The sequence below is a fragment of the Leptonotus elevatus genome, chromosome 7 (assembly GCF_054856555.1).
Source record: "Leptonotus elevatus isolate MCC_2025b chromosome 7, RoL_Lele_1.0, whole genome shotgun sequence".
In the NCBI taxonomy this organism is placed as follows: domain Eukaryota; kingdom Metazoa; phylum Chordata; class Actinopteri; order Syngnathiformes; family Syngnathidae; genus Leptonotus; species Leptonotus elevatus.
Window position 1 is genome coordinate 8,397,316 of NC_141245.1, and position 23,655 is coordinate 8,420,970.

The 23,655-nt window shown below is 40.7% G+C and overlaps 1 protein-coding gene across 1 annotated transcript; it reads right to left on the minus strand.

The window, feature by feature from the left end:
- Positions 1 to 1,917: 1,917 nt before the first annotated feature.
- slc6a4a (solute carrier family 6 member 4a) lies at positions 1,918 to 23,401 on the minus strand. The gene is made up of 16 exons (XM_086081013.1): positions 23,187 to 23,401; positions 16,143 to 16,187; positions 15,577 to 15,763; positions 13,736 to 14,496; positions 12,265 to 12,399; positions 11,613 to 11,835; positions 9,434 to 9,572; positions 8,993 to 9,127; positions 8,766 to 8,869; positions 7,999 to 8,126; positions 7,712 to 7,824; positions 5,757 to 5,888; positions 5,102 to 5,201; positions 4,878 to 4,978; positions 4,514 to 4,681; positions 1,918 to 3,385 (listed from the first exon to the last, which is right to left on the minus strand). Exons 4-16 carry the CDS (start codon positions 14,202 to 14,204, stop codon positions 3,311 to 3,313), a joined length of 2,022 nt encoding a protein of 673 aa, XP_085937139.1. The 5' UTR covers positions 14,205 to 14,496; positions 15,577 to 15,763; positions 16,143 to 16,187; positions 23,187 to 23,401; the 3' UTR covers positions 1,918 to 3,310.
- Positions 23,402 to 23,655: the final 254 nt, after the last annotated feature.

Genomic DNA, 23,655 nt, shown 5'->3' on the forward strand with positions numbered 1-23,655 from the left:
AAAGGGCACACATATGGCAGACTCACACACAAACCTGTGCATAGGGCCTATATACGTGTGTGTGTGTGTGTGTGTGTGTGTGTGTGTGTGTGTGTATGGATGTACACAACTAAAGTGTGAATCTTCCATTATATCCATAAAGTCACACACAGTAATGACTCCTGTACTGTACACCTAAACATACTTATGTGCTTTCATTCGGAAAATATGTGTCATGCACTTGAGATTAAAAAAACAACAACAACAAAAACACTGGTAATGGTAAAAATACTGCAAGACTAACCCTAATCACTCATTGTGACTTTACTGTACTTTATATTTATAAATTGAAAATATTCAACCTTTAAAAGAGCTTCCAAGAAACACTGAACACAAGCATAATGGTCGGAGATCCAAAATAACAGGCCTACTCCTAATTATATTTGTAATGTTAATTATTTTAAAGCTCATACACAGTATACTGTATATACATGTTATATGTATGTATGTACAGTTGTGCTCATAAGTTTGTATACCCCCATGGCAGAGATGCCCAAGTCCAGTGCTCAAGAGCCCCTTTATAGCCTGAGATGTTTCCCTCCTCCAAAACACCTGATTCAAATGATGGATCGCTGATGAGCTGATCATTTGAGTCAGATATGTCAGAGGAAGAGGGAGACATCTAAAACAGGCTGGATGAGGACTCTTGAGGTACCGGACATGGGCATCCATGTCATATAGGAGTATAAACACATGAGCACAACTATTAGTGAATGGTGAGATAAACAGTTGTGCTCATAGGTTTGCAAACCCAAAGGGATGTAAACGTTTGCGTTATGAGTTTGTGCTTATAAGTTTAACAGGCACATTCTCAAATAGACACCCAGCCAGCCCTTTTGCCCTGAGGGAGAGAGAGAGGGAGAGAGGGAGAGAGAGAGGGAGAGAGGGAGAGAGGGAGAGAGGGAGAGAGGGAGAGCGAGAGAGATATATATGTTTTTTTTCTTACTCTATTTTTATTGTTTGTTTTAGAACTCCAGAGACGGCAGGGAAAGGTTTCCACACTCCTGTGCACACCAATAAAACGTGTATGCTGCAAGATATAAAAATAAAAATAGCTATGTATTATATATATTTTTTCTTTACCCGTATTGGGGTGGGGGTTGCATACATAAAAATGTGCATACATGCACATAAAAAAATAAATAATAAAACTGAAAAATGTCCTCGCCAGCCAATCACAGGGCACACATAGACAAAAAATTATTCCCACCCACAATCATTATAGACAATTGGGGGGGTCAATTAGCCTACCATGCATGTTTTTGTAATGTGGGAGAAAACTGGAATACCCCGAGTAAACCCACGCAGGCACGGCGAGAACATGCAAACTCCACACCGGAAGGCTGGAGCCGGAATCAAACCCTGTACCTCAGAACTGTGAGGTGGATGTGCTAATTAGTGCTCCACTGTGCCACTGGTGTTTTGATATCAGATATTATATCAGGTATTTGAGTTATTGTGAGAATTGTGTGATCTGCAGCTTATTTTCGCCTCTTTTTTAAATATGTAGGCTTATTGGCCGTGTTGTGTCAACAGAAATTAATCAAGTTAAATACATGTACTGTTTTTCTTAATTCACAAGTAAAAACAGTCACAAGTCGACTACTGACCACACCAAATTCCCTGCAGCGCACATAGGCCAAGCAACGTATTGTGATCGATCACCTGCCGCCAATGATGGCCAAGCGGGGCGTATCATCACAAATTATTTGAGTCAGGTGTGTGTCTTGACCTCCACCCAACCCCTGAGACTGACTCACCGAACCCCTGGGGTTCAATCGAGCCCATCTTAAGAACCACTTCTATAAAGAAAGCAAAACATTGGCACCTCCATACAAATTCAAAAAATGACCAAAGACACTTTTTTTCCCCCTTATATCTTTATTATCTGATGCTTCTCATATATTTCTATAGCATTATTCTATACAGGTAGGGTTGTCAATACAGTCTTTTGTAGACATAATACATAGATCTATAAGCTTGAGAGGTACTAGAGGAAGTTACATCCTTCATTAGTTAATTTGGCAGTTGACAACAAGAGACCAAATTGTACACACACACACACACACACACACACACACACCCCTTCTCTTTCTCACACACACACCTTCAGTACATTACACACACGCACACACACACACACACACACACACACACACACACACACACACATCACGGCATGCACACATAAAGGCTGACCATCCCTACCTACCCATAGACTCGCACACGCATCATCATCATCACACACACACATTCACACGTCCATGAGGGGCAGGAAACGAGTATTCACAGGATAGATTACACCAGTACCACACTGACGAGGAAACACACGTGGATGTACAGTACTTGCCATATTTGAAATCTTAAATCGAGATTTCTCTCGACTTGAATATGTTGACGGTATTAAGTCCATATTTGGTTTCTATTACTGATGGCTCTGCAACAATTACTACAAGCTCATAAGGTGACCGAAGAAGCGTCATCAGTATGTAACATGAGGATAATATGAAAATATGGACGTTTAAAGAGACAGAATGCAGACATTTGATAAAATGCACATTTTGTTTTGCGTTTATAGTAGGAAAACATTTTCTAGGGGCCTTTATAACAGTCCTTCTGTCAGACACACACACACACACATGCATGATAAATTCATGCCACAAGCACACTTGACAGTGTTTCGAGCTCCTAGCAAATTTCTCCTTCTTGTCCAACATAGAGGGAACGACAATACTGTCACATTGCGTGAAACGTGAGCAGAACAAATATCATATTTGGCTTCAATGATGACAATACCTGAATTTTGCTACATTAGAAATATAATTATTATTAAAAAAAAAAAAATAGAATGCATAACTTATTCATATTGTATGAAAGAGGAGGAAGAGATAATTAATCACGTGGGCACTAATTGAAATAATCAGTACATATGCACATTTTAAATGCAAGCTATATAACCTACATGACTGCATCAAAATAATTGTATAAAAAAAGTTGTTACCTGTTGAAAAGGCAGTGATGCACATTTGAGAAATAAAAAAACAAAACATAATGTGTGTAAAACCTACTCACAAACTCAACCAAGTGAAATACCATTGATGTAACCTGTCTTCACCTACACTTGCAGATTTCGGGTTCACAAAGACACGGGGTGCAAGAGATGTATGAAGAAGAGGCAGATGTGGCGAAAAGTAGCCTCATGTTTTGTAGTGTTGCGAGGAATCCAGAAGAGGGCACTCTAAGTAGCTGGAATTGGCACAGGAGGGTCAGGTCAGACTGCATTGGTGACAATGAAGCCTCTGTGTTGGTCATTGCTGGGCTCCGGAGTGATGCTCTTTGATAAACGCTGCAATAAAATACAAAAATACACATTAACAGGGATGATACGTGTCAAATTGCAAACATACATAATGCAGCATTTATCGGTTCATATAGAATTTAAATTTCGGAGAAAAACATACACAACAAAAATATCAAATGAAAATATACTGATTAGTGCACAGGTGTGCCTTAAACTGCCCACAATAAAAGGCCACTCTGAAAGGTGCCGTTTTGTTTTAATGGGAGGGGCAGAAAAAACAGTCAGTACTGCTACCTGTGCACTAATCAGCATCTTGATATGGCACACTTGTGAGGTGGGATGGATTTAGACTTGTTTGTGAACAATATTGGAGAGAAATGGCGATATTGTGTACGTGGAAGAAGTTTTAGATCTTTGAGTTCATCTCATAAGAAATGGGAGCAAAAACAAAAGTGTTGCGTTTATATTTTTCTTGAGTATATTTAGCACAAATGATAATACTGTATTTCCAAAACATTGAATTAAAGTCGTGATTCTGGAAAGAAAAAGTTATGATTTCAATGCCAGGCATACACAGCCCTCCGAATAAAAACAAACAAATTGGGGGGGGGGGGGGTATGGTTGTGGTTGGGGTTACGCATTTTAGTGAGTATAAGGGGTTGGAAGCAAAAGTATCTTGCGTAGTGGACCAGCCAGGCCACCTCTCGTTAACACTAGAGTCAGTGTTATTCACTGGTTAACATGTGTTTGTCATGCACTGTATATGTTTACACTTCAGCCTGCTGACAGTGTGTGTCAGTGTCATTGCGCACCTTGACAGTTGTGTCAATACCGGACAATGTGGCCTTACTACACAATGTTATTATAATGATGTTGAAAATGAAAGGAACGTTTTTGTTGTTCTCGTCAGTACATTACGGCAGGTGTGTGATTGGACAAAGCAGTGAGCGAGCATTCAATAAGCCTGCATGAAAGGACTTCCCACTTTCCAGTCAGTGTAGTCAGGTGACGGCTTACTTGCATTACGTGTGTAGCTTGAACGAGTGCCCCCCCCTAGCTAATCTCTAGCATGTGCTTTTTCCTTTGATGCTAACTTGTAGTTGTGTACACTTATTCACTCATTCTAAGGTAGTAAAAAGAGCCCCCCCAAAAATGTGCGCAGGAAGGGCGTACCTGTTTAAATGTGCCCTTGGCATTGATTAGGTGGTAAACCATGTAAGCAGGCACGCAGATTAATGAGGACACCCCGATACTGTAGCCAAGAGCTGTGGTCCAAGGTGGATACTGGTAGTCAAACAATTTGACCTCAGGCGGGAAGGCCAGGAAGCTGATAATGATGAACTGTAAATAGAAACAAGTTACACAATTATGTTATGGGGATCTCGTGATGAAAAATAATGTGAATACAGGAGCTATTCTGAAGGTTTTAGTGGGGGGAGGGGGGAGGGGTAGCAGTGCCCTTGGGTTGTGGGGTATTGACAGTAATGGCCGTTACTACAGGGATGGGGCAAAAAGTACTGATTTCTGAATGTCTGACCAGGAGAAAACTGGGGCAGATGGCGACCCAGCAGATCCTCCAGAAGTATCCCGGGTAGAAACCGAGCATGACCTGGATGTCGTTGCAGAATCGGGTGGTACCTGAAACACACACACACACACAGTCTCAATACCTTAATCTTCAATCAGTGCACAAAATCATTTGGGATGAATTGCCCATTAAAATGATATTTCATAATTTCTTGATAAGAGGTCCAAACTAACCGTAGAACCAGGAAACGGCAATGACCTCAAGCAGCACCACTGTGATAACCGCAGGGCCCGTGGCATACTCCTCAAACAACTTCACCACAAAAGCTCCTCCCTGATCCAAGAAGAAAAACAAGAGTCATCCCATTTCTAATCAATCCTTTTCTTACAGGCCTTGTCCACACACGATGATGATAGCATGTTGCATGTGGAGAGCGTAGCCGTTAATTACTCCCTTACCTTAATTGAGGGCAGGAGATAAAGGAATTACTACTTTAATCTGATTTCCATGTAATTGTAAACTGCAGCTAATTATATTAGCTAGATGGAGCTGCAACACACAAGGAAGCATATTTACAGTATATTCTTAGAAATTATTTAAAAAAAAAATTACTAAATGGAATGAACTGAGGACTATAGTGGTAGTTGATAGATCACAGCATTGTCATAGCAATTCCCAGATAGGAGGCATACAGATGACATGGGAGTTTTTTTGATTGGATGCTTAGCACCTCAAAGTTCTGAGAGGTAATATTGTGATGTGTCTTTGAGTTTCAAAAATGTTGAATTAAAAAAAATAATAATTGTTTACAAGGAAATTAAATAAAATGAGTGCTGCAGGTTCAAGATGATGTTATTTTCATAATACTGTAAAAGAGTTGCGACTTACATATGTGAGGGTGGAGAGCGCCCCGAGGTAGCAGACGCAAACGAGGCCAAAGACAAACAGCTCTCGTCTTTTAACCAGGACAGTGGGGAATTCATCAAGCATGGCTGTCACTACCCCCTCCAAACCGGCAAACTTGAAAGGGGAACAAGATGCGAGCACATTAGAACTGAACTGTAGTGATGGCAAAATGAAGCTTCATGAAGCATTTGCGATACTTTTTGACTCCTCTAGATGGTGCTCTTGGTTTAAAAACAAAGGCAAGTGCAATGAAAATGGATTACATTTGCATTGCATCTTTGAATCATGAGTGCCATCTTGAGGAGTCAAAAAGTATCGCAAGTGCTTCATGAAGCTTCATTTTGCCATCACTACTGAACTGACCACTCATTTCCACTGTATGCATTACATTATTTCCATCCATATTTTATAGCACCGGTCTTATCCCTATTTTTCATAGCGCCTATCCCAGCTGACTTTGGGAAAGAGGTAAAGTACATTGAGAACTGTTTTCTAAGCAATAACAAGACAACCATGTACACTCACTTTAACACCAATGGACAATTTAGCCCAATGTTAGAGGGGGCCATATTTTTTCATCAGTGCCACACAGGACCATACCGCTGGTTAAAATATATTAACAATATATATTATTAAAAATATATTTAATTTTTCATAAGACATTTCTCAATGTATAATGTGTAAAATGTAACTGACCTAACCCCCTAAAAATATTTGAAGCAAACAATATATTGTTGTCCGCCCCCCCAACGTCCAAATGCTTCTCTTATAAAAATGAGCATTCAAGGACAGCACAAAACTGCTGAACAGCAAACAAACATTAAAGCGCAAAAAAAATCATTTTGTGCATTTTGCATACTCACTCACAATTTTAACATTATTGAGGTCCTGCATATCATTCCAAATACACAACAAATTATTAGGCCTACACATGTAGTATTGGGCAGTAAACGCAACTAATCCATGTTTGCCATCTAGTGGTGGATGGTGATAATACAACATAAACTGTCATATTCACAGTATGGCACCCAGAAATTTGCATATTCACAGATCTGCCCCCCTTCCCAGCCCTTTATTTCTCAATTTCGCTTTTTTCCCCCTCTGGTTCTTCCGGGATTTCTTCCACACAGTTTTTTTTTTGCGGAAACCGTATATTGAATGTTTATCAGCGATATTTGAAGATTTTTCTTTTATGAAAAACAAAAAATTAAAAAAAGTTATTTTTTCTTTTTAATTAATCGGGAAACCACTCAGACTGCATACCAGTATTCAATGTGGTCCTCGGCAACCATGTTGTTGACCCTCGATTCAAAGGATGGAGGTGATTCTCTACTTGCACAGTCGTCATAACTCAAGGATTTCAAATCAAGTGATCTTCCTCATCCTCTACTGCTCCACTCCTGCCTGCTTCCTAATTAAATGAGTAATTAATTTCCCCAAATGAATTTGCAGTAATTTAACCCTCTCTGGATTGCTCAACCCCAACATGTCTGAATGTCTGTTAACAGTTCATGGTGGCTGAACAATCATTTGAAAAATAAAGTACAAGATACCCGACTATCGAGAAGATACGAGTGACACGAGGTATTGTGCAGTAATATCCTCAGTCATAAAAAGGAGGACCAAAGCATCCCTGATGTTGATTCAACATTGATTATCAGTATGCAATAAGAGCTTCACAGGTCTCTAAGATGGCTGCTTGGACAAAGATGAACACAGGCTTATTGGGAAAAGATCACTGCACTGAGATAAGGGCACTGTCACATTTTGTTTACTATTAAAAGTGAGCAGGAGTGTGTCATGCACAAACAAGTCATAGAGAAGACATTGCTTGCATATACAAAATATGCTGTGTGGTTTTAGAGCGGAGCAACATGTAACTGACGTAGTCATCATCACGCAGAACATTGACTTATGAGCACAATGAGTTAACTTACTGTACTATCCAGACCCAACATAATGATCATGAGGAAGAAGATTATGGCAAAGAATGTTGCAGCTGGCATGTTCGCAATGGCTTCTGCGTAAATGATGAAAAGCAGACTGGGTCCTAGAAAGAAAAGAAAGACAAGCAGGTTCGGGAGATATCATCTCGGTACAATGTTATGCAATTATCTTCAGACCTTATACAAAATCAATTTAGGGAAAAATTCAGGTCATTTTGAGATGGGATTGTTCTCCAATAATGTGATATTGAATAGAGCTGGTCGGTGTCGTTTCTTACCAGCATCCTTGGCAACAGCATCCACATCCTGCTGCCTCATCTCAGCCATGTAGCCCAGCACAGTAAAAATCACAAAGCCGGACAGAAAGCTGGTGAGAAAGTTCACTGAGCTGGTCACCAAAGCATCTCTGACAAGGGGCAGAAAAGAGGCGTGTTTGTGTGAGGAGATGAATTTGGGGTCTTTTGTAGTGCGACTTGTCACTCCTGGGTCTAATCTGTACATTGTTATTGCGACTTTTGGCTTGTCCTATCAGGTGCACTGCAACTTGGCCTTGTAAATCATGCAAGTTAAGACTCCCATCACTCAATTCAACTCTATTATAGAGCACTTTAAAACAACCACTGCTGTTTTGTTATTATGGAACCCAACAGATAGAATGAAAACAATTGAGGCCCCAGAATTCAACCCTGTGGAACACCATATTTTCCATTATACATGTGAATTCATATTACACATATTCGTCCAACCACTTTTTTTTTTTTTTGCTCGACGTGGTTAGTATGAAGCAATTACAATAAGAAAGAAATCACACGACATACTCTCACAACAGCCACAGGTAAACTACTGAGCGCACCAAATTCCCTGCATGTTTGGCCAAGCAATGTAGCATGGTCACCTGCAGCCAACGACGGCCAAGCGGGGCGTATCATCACGAAATCAATTGAGTCGGGTGTGCGTCTTGACCTCCGTCAAACCCCTGAGACTGACTCACCGCACGCCTCGGGTTTGATCGAACCCAGGTTAAGAACCACTGTGTTAAACTCACTTGTAGCAATTGTTGTGAAAAGGATTGTAGCTGGCATAGGCAAGGAGAACCCCAAAGCCTGGACCAAGTGAGAAGAAGATCTGAGCTGCTGCATCGATCCACACCTTGAATACAACATAAGGGACAAATTGGTGGTGGTAGAAAAAAAAAGTTCATTTACAGGACAGGAAAAAAAGAATGTAACAAGTTTCTGCCATTTCCAACCTCAACAACAATACTTTTCTTACTGTAGTGCTGAGCAGTTTCTCCCAATCAGGTTTGAGATAGAAGACCACACCCCTCCAGGCCCCAGGTAGAGTGGCCCCACGGATGAGGAGCACCAGAAGCACCAGATAAGGAAAGGTTGCTGTCACCCAGACCACCTAAAACAGTCAATAAATTACCTTGAACTTGATGATGAAACACTGTTATTGTTTTGATGTTGTGCGTGTACGTTGATGAGCACGTAAGGAGTGTGATGTCATCACACTGAGCTTTTTCATTTGGTGAAATTGAATCATGCGAAGCTGCTAAAAATAGACTCTCAGGTCTGGCTTGTGGTCTCATTGGCTTAACTGGTGAGCCACAGAAGATTCCACAGCAATGATGACTGATCATGAGTGTGATACAGGATGACCATCCATCCATCCATCCATCCATCCATTAGCCGTACTGGTGCCGTCAGTTACCTTTCCAGATGTTTTGACTCCTTTCCAGATGCTGAAGTAGACGATGATGAAGATGAAGAGCAAACAAAGGGCTAGCTGCCAGCTGACGGAACCCAGCTGATGCAGACCCGAAGAGAGGTGAACCTGCAGCACGTGCCGACTGGAGAAAGGAGGCAGGGTGAGGATGTTGGGAGATAAATGGAAAGAGACAAAAAGGTGATCAAAGCTTTTTGCTTCACAATATTAACTCATTCACTGCCATTGACAGCTATAGACGTCAAAAACTCATTTGAACTATTTCTATTAGTTTAGTTTTTTTCCATTTTTGTTAAGAGTATGAAAACCTAGATTTTGTTTTTGTACATTTAGAACAGATATAAAATGTGTGATTAATTGTGAGTTAACTAGTGAAGTCATGCGAATAATTACGATTACAAATTTGAATCGCCTGATGCCCCTAATTAAATTTATTTTATTTTTATTTTTTAAAGAAAATATTATTAAAAATGAGGGGCGTCAGGCGAGTACTATTTTTAATCGTAATTAATTGCATGACTTCACTAGTTAACTCACGATTAATCACAAATTTTATATATGTTCTAATACAATATTAAAAAACACTAGGTTTTCATACTCTTAACAAAAGTGGGAAAAAATGTTAAAATTATTTTTTGACATCTATAGCCGTCAATGGCAGTGAATGAGTTATTAAATTGCATGCAGCCCCACTAGTCTAAACGCGGCATTCTGATTAATATTGCGCTTGTGGAATATGAATTAGGCAGCAAAATCCATCCATTTTGTCACTTGCTGGCAACTGAAAGTGACATCACAGTTGATCATGGTTCAGGTAATAACCAATCACATCTGGTCATGTGACGTTCAAAAGCTGAGCCGTGATGGGTTGCTCCCTGAAAAAAGCAAGTGGCTTTTTGACCGACGTGTTGCTACATGAGAGTGAGTTTGCCTACATGCAAAGTAGACATGCAGTAGGTTGCACTGACCAGCTGCTACATTTTGTACGCCGCACCCAACAGAGAAGATCTAATACAAAAACTGTATCAAATATAATGTCTTTACAAAAAAGAATGCTGCTCAGCTTCGCCAGTGCCAAAGAAGTATAAAGGTAATTTTATTCATTAATGTGACAGTGTCACATTGTGACATTTTTACAACTGTGACTACATCACGCTTACTGAGCTGAATTCCGTAGGCATGTGAAGTGAAGTGAATAAAGAGAAAATAATGGCAAACAAGAGGAGGTTGAAGTGGAAAGTGAGGATATTATCCAGTGGCAAGTTAAGCACACAAAGCTCAGTTGATAAAATGATTTATGACGACAACAGGAAAATCTGGTGGCAGACTGCCTTGCGGAACTTGCAACCTTTGAACTGTAATCAAGCATCTTCGACAGATAATGAAATCTGTCTCCAAAAACAGCTTGAAGGGTATTAGGCCAGCCTGTTTGGTCACCAAAACAATGTTACAACAGGGAGGGAAAATCACTGAAGTGACTGTCTACATAAAAAAAAAAAAAAAAAATTTTTTCATACAATCTCAGTCAATGTTAAGGAAATACACTACAGTATAGTAATGTAGATGGCTACACATTATCATGAGATTCTATTCTTGACGGCAACTTTCCAAGACATACAAATGTATTGTAATAGCCTAGTATCTGTATACGTGCCCATCCCTGTCTAAGATAATAAGACATTTGATAGTAGAATATCTACAGCGTGAAAGGCCACTACATACGTACACCGGCACGATCTAATGGTGATGACGACGACGACGACGACGATAATCCAATACTGCTATAACATTGGTAGAGGTTCGTGAACAAAAAAAATGCATGTGTGTTATTGTGCTAATAGTTTGTAGTGTTTACCTGACTTGGCTACATTACACGGAGACATTTGAAGAAAAGCTCTATTTTCAAGACCAAAACTGAGCATGAGTATCGTCGTAAAAGCAAAATGTCCTCAAATCACTTGTATTATATTGAATATACTGTAGTGTATATAATGTCAGTCACTTATCCAAGTTGGAACAAAAAATCCTTATGTTTCATTAAAGTGTAAACAGACTTTAATTTGACAACAAATCAACAATATTTTGGCTAGCTTACTGAAAATTTGATGTGATCGCAATTCTTCTCCTCCCCTACTGCCTCCACATCCCACTTACATGCACTTACGTATAAAACTCCTCGGCAGGTGAGGTGGAGGAGTTGGACCACGAAATATTTTGGTCGGTGGACATGTAGCTGTGACAGTTGCCCGTGTTCCAGCTGTTGGAGCAGGTGGTCCAGGGAAGGGTGGACTGGAACGACGACAACAGGTAGTACAAGGCCCAGGCCATGATGGTGTTGTAATAGAAGGCAATGTAGAGGGCTATGATGCAGATAGCAAAGCCTATACCTGGATGAAGGAACCAGACGACTATTAGAAAGAATACTAATAGGAAAGTTCTGGTCTACACATACTAAGTAAGCACTACTTTGCCATTTGTAAAGGATTATTTTGTGTATCACTTATTCTCCACAAATCAGTGACGCCTTCAAACCCGTGCTCAAGTGCTGACATTTCCCACTCTCAATTTACATATGAACCAATTTCCAAACACCTGGCATTTGGCATGGAAATGTGACAATTTCCATAACATAGTCACAGCATCACTGTCGATGTTCAAGGAGGAGTCACTGCAGCAGGTTAAATGAATTTGCTGCCATCTTGACACTCTGCTTTTTCCCTCCTATTTTGATTTCCTTCAGCCAATTCTCTCATGTTGGCACCGGCCCACCTGCTTTTCAAGCAATTGCTCAACTCATTTTTTCCATTTGCTCCTACCTTTGAAGATGGGGCAGATGTGTTTCCAGATGGAAATGCAGCCATTGCGGTGAAACTGGCCGAGAGCCAGCTCCATGTAGAAGAGCGGCACACCTCCAAACACCGCCATCAACAGGTAGGGGAGTAAAAAGGCACCTGAGGTGAGGACATGATGGCAAAGGGTTAAGAAATTGATGAGCCGAGGGTGGGGATAGTAGAGAACAGAGACATTAAAGCCACTTTTATCCCAAAAATGAAAAAACAGCACAGTCAATTCTGCATCTTACATAAAAAAAAAAAAAACGATATTAAGATAATTGGTTAGCATAAGTATAATTAAAGACTAGAAAATTAGACTCCAACATGCAGCTACTGATCTCCCTTTTCCCTCCTATCTGATGTGGTTGTGCGCTCATTTGTGTGTGGATGTGTGTATTTTATTCTTTTTGTCAAAGATAAGAGTTGATTGAGCGCCTGCCCAAGCAACAGGTTATTAAGCAAGCAGGGCACTGAGACCGTTCCAATAAAACACAACCCCTCACAATTAATACTGTCGCCTCTATCAAGTGTCTCCTTGAGCCCATCTCTGCTTCACGCACACACACACTCACACGCAACACAGGAAATTGCACGGATTTTATTATTGCAGATTCAATAAAAGTGGAAAGGGAGGTTGTGTGTTGTGGGAGGTAAGGATTTTGTCACACACAGGCAGAAACGTTTAATTTTACAACCGAGATTGTGTAAATAAAACTTTTATTTGACAATAAATTTGTCATAGAGACTATTTGGCATCATGGGATGTTTTCATGAGGACTCAAAACACGATAATGAGGTATGTCAAATTGAATTGAGCTTTTTATAGCACAATTTGAGCACATTTGCTGGGCTCGTCTGAGAAGTCAGGATTTAATCAATCATAATATTCAACAATTAACCCCTTCAGACCTGCATTTGTTCTGCTGGGCATTTTATTTTATTTTTATTTTTTTAAACTGAATTTGACGCTTTTCCCACATAAGAACAACATGGAATGGTTTTTGGGGGGTTGTTATTGTTACAGTTTTTATTTGTTATAGTGGATGGGATATAGGGGTTAAAATATTTTTCTATATTTTTATCATCCTAATCCAGAAATAATGTACTTATTATTTTCTTTTTTTTCCCCTTTTTTCTATTTTAGTATTAAAACTATAGTTTGTTTATAGGACTTCTTGTCATCGGTTTAGGGTATTTTGGGCATCATGTGGTAGGCTTAATAAATATGTTAATGAATAAGCACCGTATTTGTGTCCTGCAGATGAAACTAATTCTTAATTTGTGTTTTTAGCTGAAAAAGAATTGGGAATTCAGAAAACAAATTTTAGGAGTCCGCAATCAATTTAATGTGGATGATCTCATTTTAATCTTAAATTTTCATTCATTAAATAAATAAATAAATAAAAGATCAAAATGTCCCCAAGATTCCCCTCCCACTCATCTAACACCTCACCTCCACCATTTTGATAGCAGACGTAGGGGAACCGCCAAACATTCCCCAGGTCCACTGCGTAGCCAATCACGGACAGCAAGAAGTCCACCTTCTTGCTCCAAGTTTCTCTGGGCCGGTCCAAGCTGGTTTGTTGGACCACCAGAGTCCTGAGACCTCCCAGCAGCGCGGCGGACCCGGAGCCACCTGCAAGCCCCGAGGTGGAACCTGCAGAGTTCGCCGCGGAAAGCCCCGCTCCCTCTTTGGAGCTCTGAGGGCCGGACGTAGTGAAGCCATTGGACACCTGCTGGCCCGAAGCCGGACTCTTGGGTCCTCTCTCCGCAAGACCGTCAGCCAGCATCAGTCGACAGTTTTCATCCTGCGTGCCGTCCTCTTCTGCCTTCACCACCTCACTCTCTTTGTCTCTCTCGGCCTCGCTCTCACATTCGTCTTTTGTCAACATGCTCGTCATCATCAGATCTTTTGTCTCCATTGGGTCGCGCTGGCAGTTGTGTTTGGGTTTTGGTGAGGTAGTTATGGCTGGGAAGAGGTCGGTGAACGGAAAATGGTCTTGGTGCCTGATATGGTGTCCATTAGGGGAACAAATATGGTGAACAGAAGGGTGAGGCGAGTTAGGTTTAATGCGTTTAAGAAAGAAGTGTCTGTGTCTTTTTTGGACAGACAAGGCAAGGATGAGGAGGTTGAAAATAGACTGATGAAAGAAAAATTAAGTGCAGACGAGAATTTGGGCTCTTCTCCGTTAACTGCTTGTTATCGAAGGCCCTCTGTGAAAAGAAAAAAAAAGAGGAAAAGAAAACATTGACACAAGAACGTTGATAAAAATGAATGATTGAAACAATAGTGCACTCTAGGTTCAACTTTGAACTTTTACACCAGTTCTTGATTTTAAAAAAACATTCCCCTTGCATTCCTAAGAAAATACAACAAAAATACATGCAGTACAGCTAGAAATTGAGAAAAGACACATTGCTTCACTTATTTCCTCGTGTATCCAATTTCATGTGGAATGAATCTGAGTTGCCTAATTTTTTTTATTCTAAGAAGAACAAACAACACATGCTCGTAAAACTTCTGTAATCAATAAGTCTAAAAAAACTCAAGCAAAGAACGCATCAGATTGAATGGCCATCATTTGTTGAAGCAATTGTGTTTGTTTCGTGTTGGGGGGCTAAACGGACGCAGGCACAGAGAAGGGGTGAAATGAAAGACAAACAAGTGCAAATTTAAATTAAACTAATAATGACTAAACGGATACAGATGTCCTCTAAATGTATTACAAATAGCCATTTTAAAAAACAAGTTTGTATTTGAATTAATCTAGATTAAAATTAAATGTGCATTATTGAAAATGGGCAAGTAAATGTGCATTTATAAGTTGTTGAAATATAAACTGAATAAAAAAAGATAATCAACAATAAATGAGAAATATTCATATTGAGTAATGGATCTTAATTGAGTTATTTAAAGGTCATTTAATCCAATTAGCCAGACTAAGTTTTCATCTTTCGAGTCACCCCAATGTACTCTGAACAGCCAAACTCCGGTCAAACCAGTTGAAAACTTATCTCAACATTGACCTCATTTCTGCTAAATACACAAAAACCTTTGAGGGAAATAGAGCATTTCAATGCGAAAAGCACAATGTAAAGAAAACATGAATGTTCTGTGTAATATCTCGCTAGCTCAGTTACTGTATTTATTAAATTGCCAAACGTGTGACAATACAGTGTAACACTATTTTTTATTTTTATCAAAAGCTCCAAAATAAGTAGCTGCAACAATGAAACTTTCCCCACTATCAGAATTCCACTAATATTTAACTATCCTAAGTACATCGACATTACCTGTTGAGTGAGTTTGTTCGAAGACAGCAGCAGCAGCAAATAAAAAATTGGGAAAATCCTTGCCAAGGATAGCAACAGCGTAGACTAGTGCATCGGGACAGCCAACTGCCAATTGAGCTCTCGAACCTCTCTCGTTTCTCTGTCTCTCTCCCTCCCTCACCGACTCACGCACACACACACAAACACACTGACACACATACAGAACGGCAGCCCGAGTCATATGCAGTGATGAACAAGTGATATTGAATAAAGGTCGTGCATGCTGGAAGATATTCTCATGTGGACTCTAGTGATAATACACGCATTAAGAACTGGATTGTGGTTTACTTTTCCACACTGCATTATTAGTACAGATAGACAAACACTAACAGGTGGTATTGTCTCTCTCACTTAGCTTCTTTTTTTCCCCCTTCTACGCTTTCATGTTAGCAAGTCATCACATTTTCTTCATGCCTTGCATGGAGGGATCAGATTATTTGAATTTGAAAGATGTTGCCCATACTTTAGGACTACAGTTATTTGGATTGTATCCTGCACATTCCACACAGGAACATTAAGGTACTCACATGTGATTGGCTGGGGGCCCAGTCCAAGGTGTGCTCACCCGCAGCCTTCAAGAAAACAAGTGGTATAGAAAATGGTTAGCGTTCGTCAAATGGGCACAGTTTGTATTGGCAGCAAGCAAGAGAATGCCCCACAAATCCATCAGTCTGTTTTTCTGTTTCACTATGCATTTGATATTTAATACAGAGTTGTGATTGAATGTGCAGTCTGCCTTTCGAACAGCATAGTTGGTGCCGTTGGCAAAAATCAATATTTTTCCTCTTCGTATGAGGCTACACTATGGATGATGAACTCTGTGAACTCTGCCTAGCAACAAATTTTTGGTTGTCCAAGCAATTTGTAGGCCCCAGTCAATGGGCCCAAACATTTTCTTTAGACTAAATATGTTCTACATGAGCCCCCGCTAGTCTAAACATGGTATTATGACTAACATTGTGTTTGTGGAATACAAAATCCACCCATTTTCATCCATCTGCAGGGGCAGCCATTTTGTCACCTGCTGTCAACAGAAAATGACATCAGAGTTACTCAGGTAATCACCAATCAGGGCTCACCTTTTTTTCCTGACTTTGGTTATGTGACATTCACAAGTTAAGCCATGATTGGTCATTACCTGAGCCCTGAGCAACTGTGATGTCATTTTTAGTCGACAGCAAATGGCAAAGTAGCCGCCCCTACACACTATGACCACGCTGCACTTTTTTCTTGATATTTTTATTAGTCTTTTAGTCAAAATCTTATTTAATCTGTAGAATTTTGATTAAATTGTTTTTTTGTTGAAAACTGTACAGCATCTGTGAGGGTATTGAAAGGTGCTTCCAAATGCATACATCATTATTATTATTATTATTATTACTATTAATTTAATGCATGAACATTTGGGGTTGATTTTAAATGTATTTATTTCAGTATTACAGCATGGCTTTTAACCGGAAGAAGAAAGGTCACACAGTCATCATGATAGGGAGTTGTGTTCCTTTTGTAATGTGTTGCAGAGAAGTGAAGTCATCTAGTAGTAGCCAATGAAAAAGTGTTACCGTGCTTGCGTGACTGGAGTAACGGTCACTCAGCCCGAAACACGATGTTAGAGGTAACAAGTGCTCTTGAGCCATTCAAGCCACAAATCCCCTTTACAAGTTGGCAAATCAAGACGTTGTTTAGACATAAGAGTTGCGATACCTTCACTAAGAAGCAGTATTATGCATGATACTTATTGTAATTCAAAGTCTGTGAACTGTTATAAAGTACTGGTATTTGATTTCTGGATGATTGTTTTCTAAATGTAATTTAAATATTTTTTGTTGTTGAATTTTTACTACCCAATACTTACCTAGGTGGGTGTGACAATCAGTGGTACTTTAACGTTCTGTGGTGATTAAAAAAAAAATCTTAACTAATAGTAAAACTAGTAAAAACTAAACTAAAAAAAAAAGAAGGAAAAAATAATAATGACATTTCCCAAACTATTATCAACCTGCCAGGCACTCACAGTTTATTTGTTATTATCACCATTCTGGTAAATGAATTGCCTTCATGAGTGTTTTTGCTTTAAAAAAAAGAAACATACTTTAGGTGTCCTGTGCATGACCTTTCACATTTCCCACACAAACGCCCCACCAAGCGCTTCCCATTTTGCCCTTGACACATGCTACATTAGAAGAAGGATCTTGCTGCATGTGCAAGAATCTAAGCCCTCCCTAAATGAAGACAGTGTCAGTTTTGACTGCATGACAAAATGTCTGTCATTCCACAGTTTGACCTGAATGATTACCAATCTATGGTAAGTTGAAAAAAATAAATATAATGCAACACCATAAGTCTGTATGATAAAAGAAATACAATCTTTGATGTCAAACGCGCACACAATTTACAGTATGTTCTCGCAGCCACAAACTTTAGGCTCCTTGCCAACTTTCAGAGCACATGCAAACAAAACAACATCCTGTCGTCTGCCATCAGCATGTAGAAATGATATGCTTATCAGACTCTGGCAAGTCTCAGTGGTTTTCCTGAATGGTCACATTTTATTTTCTTCTCCATGTAATCTCTTTGCAAGTATGCAGACAAAGACCACAATGGCTGGTCGGTGAGGAGTACAACGCCTCAAAGAAAAAGTTCAGAGCAAGGAAAATAGGCGAGGCGTGACCTGATTAGAAACCGGATACAGTTTCATTGAAAATGTAAAAGACAAAAAATGATGATCTGTTGTCAAAACATGGTCAGAATGTTAAATGTATTGCTTTGTTGACATTAAGTTGTCCTGCTTTGCGTACACTAAAGATGTAATAAAGCCATGGACCTTTAACTATACTGTAGTATATATAGTCTTGACATGACAGGTGACATGTCAAGCCAATTAAACTGCATCGTAATACTGTACAAGATCACAATCTTGTTAATTTATTTGAACAAGAAAAAAAGAAGGACCCACGGGCAAGTATGGATAACATGGGATAAGACATCATTTACGTAACAAGACACATTTACCAAATACTGTTAAGCCAGCAGTATTTATGCAGCTATTATGGTACTTCCTGTTAGCAAATCTTATTTGAAAACCATTATCTTCTGATACAATACTTAGCGGGCTGATGCTAACTTTACAATAGCCACACAGTAACAGGTACTGTCTTAAAGTGCGTTTCCATTACTACTGTTGTTCCGATTCCGTTTTTTGGGCCCCCGATACCCAGCTTTACAGTATCGGCCGATACCATACCGATGCCCAAGTTGTTTTTTTTTCTCAACATGAAAAAGCTGTCCTGCCATTGGTTCAGAGCATTCAAGGGCCAATAGGATATCGTAGCCTATCATGCAGTGAACATGTTACACATCAGTGAATGTCGTGCATGAGCAAGACGCAAGATGCTGCATCCAAAATCCTATATTGGCGTCAGAATTTATGGTATTGGCATGTTACTTGTTAGTACTCACCGATACCACCGTTTTATTGCATTATTGGGGCCTCTGCCAATACCAGTATCGGTATCGGAACAATACTATCCATTACCCCCAGTTTTGCACAAAAGGCAAGTTGCGCAAAAGCAAGGATTTTTGAAAAAAACCTCCAATATCGCAAAAACGTTTTTACGCTCTCATGAGGTGGTTCTTGAGACGCGTTGAAATAGAAGTATTTCACAAAAGTATAATGGAAACACGTTTTGCGCATTCCCTGCAGTCATGTGACCCCCGCACAGTCATGGAGTAAAGAAAGTTGCTTTTGTGTCGGAACTGCCTGCCGAAGGAACAAGTCTTTAAGAACAAAGCGATTTAGCTATAGAGCCAAGGCCGCTGTTCCATGCACGCTCCATATTGTTGCATGAAAAATGCCCGTTCCTCCGGGCCACAAGCAATCGAGCGACATACGGCGCACGTCTTCGTTGAAATCCGTTCAATCCGTCCATACCATAACACGACTTACAAGCGCACACAGCACCAACACCAAATGCCGGATCCCGCTCGATGAGGGGAGAGAGCTGTTTTTAAAGTAATCTTAACGCTGAGCATCGGTCTTCTGTAAACATCATGAGCACCTCCTACAGAACTACGAGATCTCGCAAGACAGGGCGTTACAAGAATTGCGTCTCTGAAGCCAAACACTCTTCAATGGAAACACCTACAAGTCAAACTTGTACTTTAGCGAAAAAGTCAAAAATCGCAGCTATAGAGAATTGGAAGTGGCATTCCCAAGCATGCATTTTTGCCATTAGAAGATATGACAGCTGGACCGAAAGGCCTTGTAGCAAGGTTCAGTAAGAGGTACTGAAGCTCGTAAATGGTATATGGATGCACTGTGGGTGAGGTTCACCGTGAGTAGCGTTACAATCAAATGGCAAAGACTAGGGAAAGGGATTATGGCAGGATGCACAATTTCAGTGATCACTTCCATAGCATAGCATGAATCTGCTGTTAAAGGCAGAGGCAATGTATGCAGAGGCCCGAAAGCTGATTACGGTATAAGATATCCGTCCTTTTGAGTTTTCATGGACAACATGACCGTGATGACCCCATCAATCCAGGGAACACAGTGGATTCTCGGCACAATGGAAAAGATGGCTGTAAGCACATCTACAGTCAAGAAGCCCAAGTGTTGTAAAGGGGAAGCTAACAAGAAACATCTTCAGTATCTAAGACGATCCCCAAAATCAAGCAGCAAGGTATTCGATACCTGGGAAAACATTACGGCAGCTCCCTAAAGCAGCAATCTCACAACCACTACAGGCGTAGATACACCAATCCGATGTCGGCCAAATGTGACTGAGACTTACCCCCTGTGGCATCGGCCCAGACGTCAGCACGTCGCGTAGAAAAATGACGTAAATACACACCGCACCGAACCCGACTATTACGTACCTTTAGCGGATGCGCGAGAAGTAATTGACCTCCATACCATCGGTGGCGGTAGTCATTATTCCTAAAGGCAACCGGAAACCGAGTGTATTTTGAAGGTGTTGTTAACCATGTCGTTAGCCAGCTAATGTGAAAAAGTAATTATATTTACTAATTACAAATAGTTGCTATACTTCTCAAGTATAAAAGTAAATCCTACCTGCTATATCCAGTCGTGTCTCCGTGTCATGCCATAGTTTGGCTTTTATACCTTTGTCGGCATACCCTTTAGCGGTAATATCATACAATGCCGGTCTCTCTTCAACCAAAGAAACAAAGTCATCTTCCCGATCTTCTGTCCAGACAGACATTGTACGTTCAAATATGGAGGGTACAGCAGGGTAACGATGCGTAAAATGAGCGGGAAAAATGGTCCAGGCTTTCCATCAGTACTGTTTATCGGCACACGTCACTTCCTCTTCTTGCTTCATGCTCTGATTAGCTAACAGTCAATCACTGTGATCAAATGCGTCAGACAGCAATTCAATATGTCAAATTTGCTGAAAACGCCCCCCCGACGTAATCCAACTTGATCCGACTTCACAATAGTAATTTATACACTAATCAGACGCCACATGCCGTCGGCCCAACGCTGTCCGACTCCCGACGTTGGATTGGTGTGTCTCGGCCTTAAGACCCAACTCATTACCTGGCTTAAAGCAATCGAGCATGGTCAACCTCTTGGGAGGTTTAAAGTTTGGTGCTTCCCTTTATGGCATCATACCTCAACTACAATGACCCTTCCTGCTCGATGACTTTCCCATGTCCCAAGTGGAAGGAATGGAAAGAAAACAAATGGACCGTGGGGCTCGTTGGCCGTGAGGAAAGACCCAAGAACGTACAAGATAGAATGGAAGACAGCTCGGAACAACATCACTCGTCAATCTTGGTTTCTAGCTTCACCTATGGTCAGGAGCTGAGGTTCATGACCATAAGAACAAGATCATGGATACAAGTGGCTGAAATGAGTTTCTTTGGAGGGTGTCTGGGCATCCTTTAGCCCTTGTTGAGTGACAACTTCGATCACCTGGGAAGGGCTCAAGAGTCTTATCACTGTTCGTTCGCATGAAGAGGAGCCAGGAAAGGTGGCTCAGGCATCTGGTTAGGATACTCCTGGACACCTCCCTGCTGAGGTGTTCTGGGCATGTCCCACCAGGAGGAGACTCCTGAGGAAGATTTAGAATACTGAGACTAAGACTAAGTGCCTTGGCTGGCCTGGGAATGCCTTGGGGTCCCCCTGGAAGAGTTGGAAGAAGTGGCCAGAGAAAGGGAAGTCTTCCCTTGTTAAACTGCTACCCAGGCAACCCAACCCCAGATAAGTTGATGGTTGTGTTAAGCTGGGTATCTACGTGGTGGGTGTAAGATGACCTGGACCAGACAGGGGCACAATATTCTGCGACAGAGTATGAAAGGGCCAATGCTGAAGTGCGCAGGTTGGAGGCTGACCCCCCCCCACACACACATTTTGCACCAGCTAGCTTGCAGAGCAGGTTGTTTGGTGCCTTCACCTTAGCAGCCGTCCCCTTTAAATGTTTTTTAAAGGATAGAGTCCTGTCAAGGGTCACTCCAAGGTAGGTTGGATTCTAGGCATGCTTAAGCTTGAGTTCGCTCAGGTGAATGTTTATTTCTCTGGCAGTTCTTTTACATTGTGAAGATGGAATACACTGGAGACGGTTTTTGCTGGGCTTGGTTTTAGGTGCCAGGTTTTTCAGAACTTGTCCAGTTTGGCAAGATCTTCCGTGAGCACCCGTTCCAAAGTCTGGTGCTTGGAGTGCCAAACAGATGTCGTGTGCATACATGAATTTGTGAGATTTCGTAGTGGGCAGGTCGTTTATGTAGAGGTAAAAAAATAAATAAAAATACAAATAAAAAAAGAGTTGGAACTTGAACTGAGCATTGTGGGAGTCCGTTTTTCTGAGTTTTCCATGCACTTGTGTTCTGACCAAGGTGGACTCCGAACCTTCGGTTGGTCTGCAGGGTTTTTATAGTATAATATGTGTATAATAGCAGAATTATATGAAGCATTCTACACACTGAAGGGGGTGTACGAGTGCATACAGGGTCACCTTGCTACAGTTCTTCTATGCGGAGACCTACTGAAGCCAGATACACAATCAACTGGGCAGCCACAGTCAAACCATCAGCCACACCACTGTTGGAGTACACTACTGCATTTTATAACCAGCTATCAGACTGGCTGTAGTAGTTACTATGAGTAGGCACGTTTTAGTAGTTTTAATGCAACTAAAAAATGTGTCGCCTTACTAATTTTTTTTATACTAAATTGGTCTGTATACTTTTGAAACAAATAGCCTACCGAGTGTACAACTTACTTTTTAAAATTACTGTGGAATAGCATAAAAATTGGCACTCTGCAAACTTTTTGGGAGCACACAGGAACTGTGGGAGTTATATATGCAGCCCCCAATTACAGGAAAGAGACATTTAGAGGAAACAACCACACGAAATGAAATAGTCACAGAGGGCTTCAAGGTAAAGAATCGGTTCTTAGACTTAATCATGAATAAGATTAATAACAAATAAAACTTACTGGATGTACACCTATGAAGCGAGAATTTATCATCACATAGAGATATTGTCTTATCTGCACAGATGGAGGTGATAGTTAAAAAAAAAACGACTCTGTGTGTTCTTACCTTGGTGTGTTGAGCAGGACGTAAAACGTGGTCATGTCACGTCCAAGACGTCGCCTTATCAACACCCAGCCTGAATCCAATCACACGTCATTGTGCTGTGTTGGGCTTAAGGCGCAAATACACTCAAGCATGCTCAAGCATGCAAGTGCCCACTTCCACAAACCGTATATACACTGAGCACAAAATCCAAGACTTTCTGATGCATATTTATAAAAAGGACCTACAGAAAACAAGAGTGGATATACATACAAGTCACAAATGTAGATCAGCAAGGTAGAAAATTGTAAAGTGTGTGCTGGCCAATAAGAGATTACAAGTCACAGGTTGTCTGTGTCCTTGCCTAACTAACCCATTTACAGACACCTGCAACCGACTGGGCCAAAAGGCACCATGCCAGGTACATGAGCACAATCAGTGTACTTGGCCTTGTTTATTGCTTGTATGTTTGTGTAAGTGTGTGTCTACAGCA